Below are 9,622 nucleotides of genomic sequence, written 5' to 3' on the forward strand. Positions count from 1 at the left end.
CCAAACCACATCTGTCACCAACTCCTGTAGATGCTCAGTTCTGGGAAAGATATTGGCCTTCATAACAAGAGGAGTATAGGAACAAAGAGGTTATTCTGCAGTTGTACATGTGCCCTAGTGAGAACGCACCTGGAGTATTGTGTGCAATTTTGGTCCCCTAATTTGAGGAAGGACATTCTTGCTATTGAGGGAGTGCAGCGTAGGGTTACAAGGTTAATTCCCGAGATGGCGGGACTGTCATATGCTGAGAGAATGGAGCAGTTGGGCTTGTGCACTCTGGAGTTTAGTTGGATGAGAGGGGATCTTATTGAAACATATAAGATTATTAAGAGTTTGGACACGCTAGAGGCAGGAAACATGTTCCCCATGTTGGGGGAGTCCAGAACCAGGGGTCACAGTTTAAGAATAAGGGGTAGGCCATTTGGAACGGAGACAAGGAAACACCTTTTCACACAGAGAGTTGTGAGTCTGTGGAATTCTCTGCCTCATAAGGCGGTGGAGGCCGATTCTCTGGATGCTTTGAAGAGAGACCTAGATAGGGCTCTTAAAGATAGCGGATAGGGAGAAGGCAGAAACAGGGTACTGATTGGGGATGATCAGCCATAATCACATTGAATGTCGGTGCTGGCTCGAAGGGCCGAATGGCCTACTCCTGCACCTATTTTCTATTGTCAAGCTGGAAAGGGTTCAGCGATGTTGCCAGGACTAGAGGGTGTGCGCTATAGGGAGAGGTTGAGTAGGCTGAGTCTCTATTCCATGGAGCGTAGGACGATGAGGGGTGATCTTACAGAGCTGTACAAAATCACGAGAGGAATAGATCGGGTAGATGCAGAGTCTTTTACCCCGAGTAGGGGAATCGAGGACCAGAGGACACAGGTTCAAGGTGAAGGGGAAAAGATTTAATAGGAATTCGACGGGTAACTTGGACACTCTGAGGGGTGATAAAATACTCCTGACCCAGGGTAAGGTGAGGAGGAGGAGAGGGGTGGGGAGGGGGAGGAGGGTGGGGTGGGTGGAGAGGGGGAGGAGGGTGGGTAGGGGGATGGTGGAGGGTGGGGAGTGGGAGGGGGATGGTGGGGGTGGCGAGGGGGTGGGTGGGGAGGGTGGTGAAGGGGGAGGGTGGGGAAGAGGATGGGGAGGGGAAGTGGAGTGGGGGATGGGGAGGGTGGGGGTGGTTGGGGAGGCAGAGGGGAAGCATGTCATGTGGGTTGTAAAGCCACCACCACTACCACGTGCACTCTCTCACCTTGAGCTTCCCCTCCAGGGTGTGTGAGCGCTTGAAGCCGGAGTTCTTGTTCTCGGCTGTGATGGCACTGATGGCTCCCGTCTTCACCAGCATCTTGGCCTCCACTGTGGTCGTGGCTGTGTCGGTCAGCGACTGGTCGTACAGCGCTGGGCGGTGGGGGGGGGAAGAGGCTGAACACCAGTTAGCGGGGGGGGGGAGGGGGGCCGCTGCGGGCGGGAGGGAGGGGGTTAGGGGAGACACGCAAAAATATTTTAAACGACTCGAAGGGCCGAATGGCCAATCCTGCACCTATTGTCAAGCTGGAAAGGGTTCAGAGATGTTGCCAGGACTAGAGGGTGTGAGCTTTAGGGAGAGGTTGAGTAGGCTGGGTCTCTTATTCCATGGAGCGTAGGAGAATGAGGGGTGATCTTATAGAGGTGTACAAAATCATGAGAGGAATAGATCGGGTCGATGCAGTGTCTCGTGCCCAGAGTAGGGAATCGAGGACCAGAGGCCATAGGTTCAAAGTGAAGGGGAAAAGATTTAATAGGAATCCGAGGGGTAACCTTTTCACACAGAGGGTGGTGGGTGTATGGAACAAGCTGCCAGAGGAGGTAGTTGCGGCTGGGACTATCCCAAGTTTAAGAAACAGTTGGACAGGTACATGGATAGGACAGGTTTGGAGGGATATGGACCAAGCGCGGGCGTGGGACTAGTGTAGCTGGGACATTGTTGGCCAGTATGGGCGATTTGAGCCGAAGTGCCTGTTTTCAAACTGTATCACTCTATGATAAGCAGCATATGTAGAGAACATGCATAGATGACGTTCCAGAGTGCTGGAGTAACTCAGCGGGTCAGGCAGCATAGAAACATAGAAAATAGGTGCAGGAGTAGTCCATTCGGCCCTTCGAGCCTGCACCGCCAAGCAATATAATCATGGCTGATCATTACCAACTCGGTATCCTGTACCTGCCTTCTCTCCATACCCCCTGATCCCTTTAGCCACAAGGGCCACATCTAACTCCCTCTTAAATATAGCCAATGAACTGGCCTCAACTACCTTCTGTGGCAGAGAATTCCACAGATTCACCACTCTCTGTGTGAAAAATGTTTTCCTCATCTCGTCCTAAAAGATTTCCCCCTTATCCTTAAACTGTGACCCCTTGTTCTGGACTTCCCCAACATCGGGAATCTCTGGTGAACATGGATAGGTGATGTTTCACTGCGTGCTGGAGTAACTCAGCAGCATCTCTGGTGAGAAGCAATAGGCGACTTTTCGAGTCAAGACCCTTCTTCAGACTCATGTCAGTGGAGGGGGGGGGATCAACGAAATAATGTAATCGGAGACAGTAAGACTAGTGGGAGAACTGGAAAGGGGAAGAATATGGAGAGAGAGGGAAAGCAAGGGCTATCTGAAGTTAGAGAAGTCAATGTTCATACCGCTGGGGTGTAAACGACCCAAGCAAAATATGAGGCGCTGTTCCTCCAATTTGCACTGGGCCTCACTCTGACAATGGAGTAGGCCCAGGACAGAAATTCAGGATTGGGAATGGTAGGGGAAGTTGAAGTGCTGAGCCACCGGGAGATCAGGTGGGTTAAGACGGACTGAGCGGAGGTGTTGGGCGAAGCGTTCGCCGAGCCTGCGCTTGGTAGATGGACCGCGGAGGAGTTGAGCGTAATTCAGCGAGGAGGAGGTCACTGCGAGGTCATCAACAGCGTTTGATGCCTCCCTTGCTGCTCTGAGCTCCTGAACTCTGCTTCTTGAAGGCCAGCAGCACTTTCTTCTGCAAACAGAACATTCCTGGTCAGGTACCGGGAGCCACAATGACCCTCTCTCACCCCCGCCCCCCCCCCATATCTCACAACTCACCCCTTCTCTCACCCCCCATCTCTCTCACCCCCCCCCCCCTCACACCCTCCTCTCTCACACCCTCTATTGCACCTTTTATTATTGCACCTTAATAACATACCTCAAAATGTTACTACACTCTGGCACACTGTGAATATTTATATAATGTATATGTCCATTGTCTATCTTTATTGGTATATTGTCTGTCTGTGTTATAAATATTACTTGCACATTTGGAGTATGGGGAAACGCAATTTCAATCCTCTGTGTAACTACTTGTTGCATTATTTGAATTGACAATCAAGTTTACTTTGAACTTTGAACCCCCCCCCCCGTCTCACCTCCCCCTCAAGTGTCAGATATTCACCCCAGACTTCCACCCTCACCCCCCCCCCCCCCCCCCGCAACTCCTTCCCCCTCGTCATCCCCATCACCTCCCTCCCTTCCATCCGCCTGCCTCTCCCTTTCCTCCATCGCCTCTCCCTCCATCCACCTCCCCCACCCTCTCCCACTATCTTCCCTCCCCTCCATCACCCCCCCCCTCTTCCATCACTGGCCTCTCCTACCCCTTCATCCCCCAAATACCTCTCTTCCCAACCCCCCCCATCTATCTCCTTGCACCCATCACATCACAACACCCCCACCCTCCTCTCTCCCCTCCCCCACTGTCACCCCCTCACCTGTTTCCTCAGCGTGCTGTACTTTCTCCTCTCTCTCTCTCTCTCTGTGCCCACCCACCCTCCCCCTATCTCTTCCCTCTCCCCTGCCTCTCTCCGCCCTCTCCCCTGCCTCTCTCCGCCACCCCACCTTTTCCCTCAGCTTGCTCTACTCTCTCTCTCCCCGAAAGTCAATTGTATTTGTCACATGCACATTAATGCAGTGAAATGAACCCCCCCACCCCCTCTTTCTCCCTCCCCCACCTCCCCTCCTCTCCCCCAAATTATGTGCTATAAAATAAAATTGACTTGACTTCCCCTGTATTTTCTCTCCCCCTCACCTCCACCCTCCTCCCCTGTCTCCTCCATCTTTGTTAGGGGTATTAATGTCCCGGTGCCCCAGGGGAGGCGGCCATCTTTGTTAGGGGCATTAATGTCCCGGATCCCCAGGGGGGGCGGCCATCTTTGTTAGGGGCATTAATGTCCCGGATCCCCAGGGGGGGCGGCCATCTTTCTTAGGGGCACTGATGTCCCGGATCCCCAGGGGGGGAGAACAATGAAATCTTGACTTGCAGCAGCAACAGAATAGGGAGGTTTCACGGCAGTGGGGTCACGACCCATGACGCATACTGTTGCTACGCTACTCCAGTACTCTGCTCTATGATCTTTGGTTAAACCGTCACCCTCGTGGGGTGGTCACACCCGCTCTTCCCCACCCACCTTACAGCCCTCTCTCCCCCCCCACCCCCTGACCACCCACCACCCCTCCAACAGCCACAATCCCCCCCCCCCCACACATCGCCCCGTCCCCAGTCTACCCACCTGCCTTCCTCTGGCCCCAACTCCCACCCCTGCCGGGTGTTCACCATCCCCCCCGAACTCCCCCTCTCCCCCACCCAACGGTCTGTCCTCAGCAGAGGTCTCACCTTTGTCCCCCTCCGTCCCCATCTCAATGAGTTCCGCGCCCACCATGACTTGGAGCGCTTCTACCGTCGTCTCCGCCTCACAGCGCACTTCCATGGGAAGGAGTCCTCGCCCCCTAATGATGACCCCTTTTTCCCGTCTCCAACGCACCCCCTCTTCGTGGAACCCCCCTCATAAAGTCCCGGCTCTGGAACTCTTCATTCAGAACTGCCGCCGCGGCGTCAACCGCCTCAACTTCTCCACTCCCCTGTCTCACTCCAATCTTTCCCCCTCTGAACGCACTGCCATCGAATCACTCCGCAAAAATCCAGACTGGGTCATCAAACCAGCCGACAAGGGAGGTGCCGTGGTAGTCTGGCGCGCCGATCTCTACAAAGCTGAGGCCACGCGCCAACTCTCGGACACCTCCTCCTACTTACCCTTGGACCATGACCCCACTGACGAGCACCAGGCCACCATTTCTAGCACCATCACCGACTTCATCAATTCCCACGCCCTACCTGACCAAGCCTCCAAACTCATCGTTCCCCAGCCCCGCACGGCCCGTTTTTACCTTCTCCCCAAAATCCACAAACCCGGCTCTCCCGGCAGACCCATTGTCTCTGCGTGTTCGTGCCCCACCGAACTCATCTCCACATACCTTGACTCCATCCTATCCCCCTTGGTCAAATCCCTCCCCACCTATGTTCTAGACACCTCAGACACTCTCCGCCGCCTCCACGCATTCCACTCTCTGGGCCCTCACCCCCTCATCTTCACCATGGATGTCCGGTCACTCTACACCTCCATCCCCCACCAGGATGGCCTCAGAGCCCTCCGGTTCTTCCTCGACCAGAGGAGCAACCTATTCCCAGCCACTGACACTCTCCTCCGCTTAGCGGAGTTGGTCCTCACCCTCAATAACTTTACATTTGACTCCTCCCATTTCCTCCAAACACAAGGCGTAGCTATGGGCACACGCATGGGCCCCAGCTACGCCTGCCTCTTTGTCGGGCACGTTGAACAATCCTTGTTCGAGACGTACCAGGGCCCCATCCCCGACCTCTACCTCCGTTACATTGACGACTGCTTTGGTGCCACCTCCTGCACCCACACACAACTGACTGACTTCATCCACTTCACCACCAACTTCCATCCGGCACTCCAATACACCTGGACGATTTCCGACACTTCCCTACCATTCCTTGACCTCACCATCTCCATCGCAGGGGACAGACTCCTGACCGACAGACATTACAAACCCACTGACTCACATGGCTATCTGGACTACACGTCTTCCCACCCTGCCCCCTGTAAAGACTCCATCCCCTACTCCCAATTCCTCTGCCTACGCCGCATCTGTTCCCAGGATGAGACATTTCATACCAGGGCATCGGAAATGTCCTCGTTCTTCAGGGAACGGGGATTCCCCTCCGCTACCATAGATGAGGCTCACACCAGGGTCTCGTCCATACCCCGTAACACTGCTCTCTCTCCCCATCCCCGCACACGCAACAAGGGCAGAGTCCCTCTGGTCCTCACCTTTCACCCCACCAGCCGGCAAATACAACACATAATCCTCCGCCATTTCCGCCACCTCCAACGTGACCCCACCACTCGCCACATCTTCCCATCTCCCCCCATGTCTGCCTTCCGCAAAGACCGCTCCCTCCGCAACTCCCTCGTCAATTCTTCCCTTCCCTCCCGCACCACCCCCCCCCCGGGCACTTTCCGTTGCAACCGCAAGAAATGCAACACCTGTCCCTTCACCTCCCCCCCCCGACTCCATTCAAGGTCCCAAGCAGTCGTTCCAGGTGCGACAAAGGTTCACCTGTATCTCCTCCAACCTCATCTACTGCATCCGCTGCTCTAGATGTCAGCTGATTTACATCGGTGAGACCAAGCGTAGGTTGGGCGATCGTTTCGCCGAACACCTCCGCTCAGTCCGCAATAACCTACCTGACCTCCCGGTGGCTCAGCACTTCAACTCCCCCTCCCATTCCCAATCCGACCTCTCTGTCCTGGGTCTCCTCCATTGCCAGAGTGAGCAACAGCGGAAATTGGAGGAACAGCACCTCATATTCCGTCTGGGGACCTTGCGTCCTTATGGCATTAATATAGAATTCTCCCAATTTGGCTAGCCCTTGCTGTCTCCTCCCCTTCCTCACCATCTAGCTGTCTCCTCCCACCCTCCCATCCTCCCGCCCTCGGGCTCCTCCTCCTCCTCCCCTTTTCCTTCTTTCTTTCCCCACCCCCCATCAGTCTGAAGATAGGTTTCGGCCCGAAACGTCGCCTATTTCCTTCGATCCATAGATGCTGCTGCACCCGCTGAGTTTCCCCAGCAATTTTGTGTACCCTCGTGGGGTTCGCGCTACCTGACGGCGTGACGTACGGGGGCGGGTCTAACAGACGGCGTGACGTGAGGAGCGGTCAACCTGACGGCGCGATGCGATGCGGGACTCGCAGTTCAACTGACGGCGTGACGTAATGGGGGGGAGGGTCTACCAGACGGCGTGACGTGTGGGGAATCCCACGGGCAATCCGATACGTGACGTGTGGCGAATCCTGCGGGCTGCTTGACGTGTGACATGAGAGGGGAGAGGGGCAGAGGAGGGGGGGGGAGATATTGTAGTGAGGGGGCAGGCGAGGGAGTGCAGGGGAAGGGGGGGCATAAGGCCTAGTGTGTGTGAAGTTGCGGGGAGGTTTGCAATGTTTCTTATTTAATGTCCCTTGTCTAGTCTGAAATAAAGTTCATCATTGGATCAGAAGAAATATAATTGTATGTGTTATAGAATTCTATACATTTATATCACATTCATGTATGTGTTTATAAACATTTTATTCTTTAACAAGAATTAACAGAATTATGAACTAACAGAATTATGAATCTAACCCTATATCACACACAAACACTTCCCCCGCAATGTCAATTACCCTGCCAGTCGGGTCGGTTCCGGTTACTACAAAATCAACTCAAACACTGCTTGTGAGCCATTTAAAAGAAATGATTTAAAAAACATTAAAAAAGACAATTACCAGAGTAAAATTTTATTCTTGACAAGAAGTATGAACTGACAGAATTATGAATCTAACCCTATATCACACACACAAACTGTTGCCCCGCAACATTGATTACACTGCGAGTCGGGTCGGTCAGGTAGGTTCAGGTTACTAAAATGGGCGGGGGGGGGGAAATGCCCATGATCCCCTCCATAGCGTACTACACGTCAGCCCATTGTATTCCGCAGGAGTAGCCTATCTTGCTCCGCTATAAGATCATTGGGTCAGTCCACTTACAGTCGAGCCCTCGTCAGTGGTTACAACAACTGTCACGTGACGTCATGGGTTAAGGCGAGTGTCCTGCTGCATCAACAGATCTTACCTTGAGATCACCAGTCTACAGACAGCTGAGCTCAAGTCAACATCCTCGCTCAGCAGCAGCAGCAATGACTCAATATGGTAGAGAGTCCCAACGCACATGTATGTCAAACTTATCACACCAAATAAAGTAAATGTTTGACGACGAAGTTTGGACTCGATACAATGTTTTATTTTGGGAAGTCTAACATGGGCAGGACCTACACAGTGAATGGTAGTGTTCTGGGTAGTGTTGTAGAGCAGAGGGATCAAGGTGTACAGGTACAGAGTCCCTGAACGTGGCCTCACAGGTAGATAAGGTGGTCAAGAAGGCTTTGGGCACATTGGCCTTCATCGGTCGGGCTTTTGAGTAGGATCCAGAGGTGAGGGGGTTACAGAGACGGGAGAGGGGGTGTAGGGGCCGGGTACGTTTGACAAGTGTAAATCTAACTGCTCATTTTCGAGGCTGGTACAGAAACAGTTGTTACTCACTGCATTCGTCCGCACAGACAGCTGAGGATGGGGAGAAAAGTAAGAAGGAGTTTAGTTAATAACAATGTGATTCAAGGGTCTAACCCCTCCCTCCCTCCCCGCAGTGTGGAGCTCCCTCCTCACCGCTCCTCCCACCCTCCCTCCCTCCCTCCTCACCGCTCCTCCCACCCTCCCTCCCTCCCTCCTCACAGCTCCTCCCTCCCTCCTCACCGCGCTCCTCCCTCCCTACCCCCCTCCCTCCCTCAGTGCGGCTGCTCCTCCTCACTACAAGATGAAAGGGATACGGAAGATGGGAAATATTTAGCCTCTGACCTGATTTTAATTTAACTTGGATAAAAGCATGTAACCATATCCAGGGGTCATCATCCTGTGGAGATAGAATGTACTAAATTCCAATCTTTAATCCAAGTACTTCATCTCCCCGGCTATATCAGGTAACTCAGCTGAACCGTCCTCTCACAACTAGAGAACAGTCCTGACCTCACATTCTACCCCATTGGGGACCCTCGGACTATCTTTAATCGGACTTTACCTTGCACTAAACGTTACTCCCTTCATCCTGTATCTGTACACTGCGGACCATGTAATCATATACAGTATTTCTGCTGACTGGTTAGCACGCAACAAAAAAGCTTTCACTGTACCTCGGTACACGTGACAATAAACTAAAACTAACTCAAGTTGAATTAACTGAACTAAACTCAATTAATGAAAATCAAACTAAATAAATTAATCTAAATTAAACTAAACTAAATTAAACTAAACTGAACTAACTAAATGATGTAACCTAAGTTAAATTAAATTACGTAAGTTAAATTAAATTAAAGAAAACTAAACTCATTTCCCTCTCCCCTGCCTCTCAGTCTCGACCCGAAACATCACCCATTCCCTGTCTCCAGAGATGCTGCCTGACCCGCTGAGTTACTCCAGCACTTTGTGTCGAAACAAAACTAAATATCACAAAGTGATCAAACATGTCGGAACAGGCCCTTCGGCCCACACTGTCTGGGCCCGAACATGATGCCAAAATATACTAATCTCCTTTGCCTGCAGGTGATCATATCCCTCCATTCACGCATATCGATCTGCCTATCCAAAAGCTCTTAAACACTACTATCGTATATTCATTCACTTCCATCA

General features: G+C 52.6%; 1 protein-coding gene across 1 annotated transcript in view; it reads right to left on the reverse strand.

The window, feature by feature from the left end:
• Window positions 1-1,225: 1,225 nt before the first annotated feature.
• LOC116969512 (negative elongation factor E-like) overlaps window positions 1,226-9,622 on the reverse strand; it is a 15,607-nt gene continuing 7,210 nt past the window's right edge. The window contains exons 2-4 of the mRNA XM_033016376.1: window positions 3,755-3,781; window positions 2,940-3,009; window positions 1,226-1,392 (exon numbers count right to left, since the gene is read on the reverse strand). Coding sequence (XP_032872267.1) covers window positions 1,226-1,392; window positions 2,940-3,009; window positions 3,755-3,781 — 264 coding nt within the window. The remainder of the gene's footprint in view (window positions 1,393-2,939; window positions 3,010-3,754; window positions 3,782-9,622) is intronic.

Source organism: Amblyraja radiata, unplaced genomic scaffold (assembly GCF_010909765.2).
Source record: "Amblyraja radiata isolate CabotCenter1 unplaced genomic scaffold, sAmbRad1.1.pri S68, whole genome shotgun sequence".
NCBI lineage: Eukaryota > Metazoa > Chordata > Chondrichthyes > Rajiformes > Rajidae > Amblyraja > Amblyraja radiata.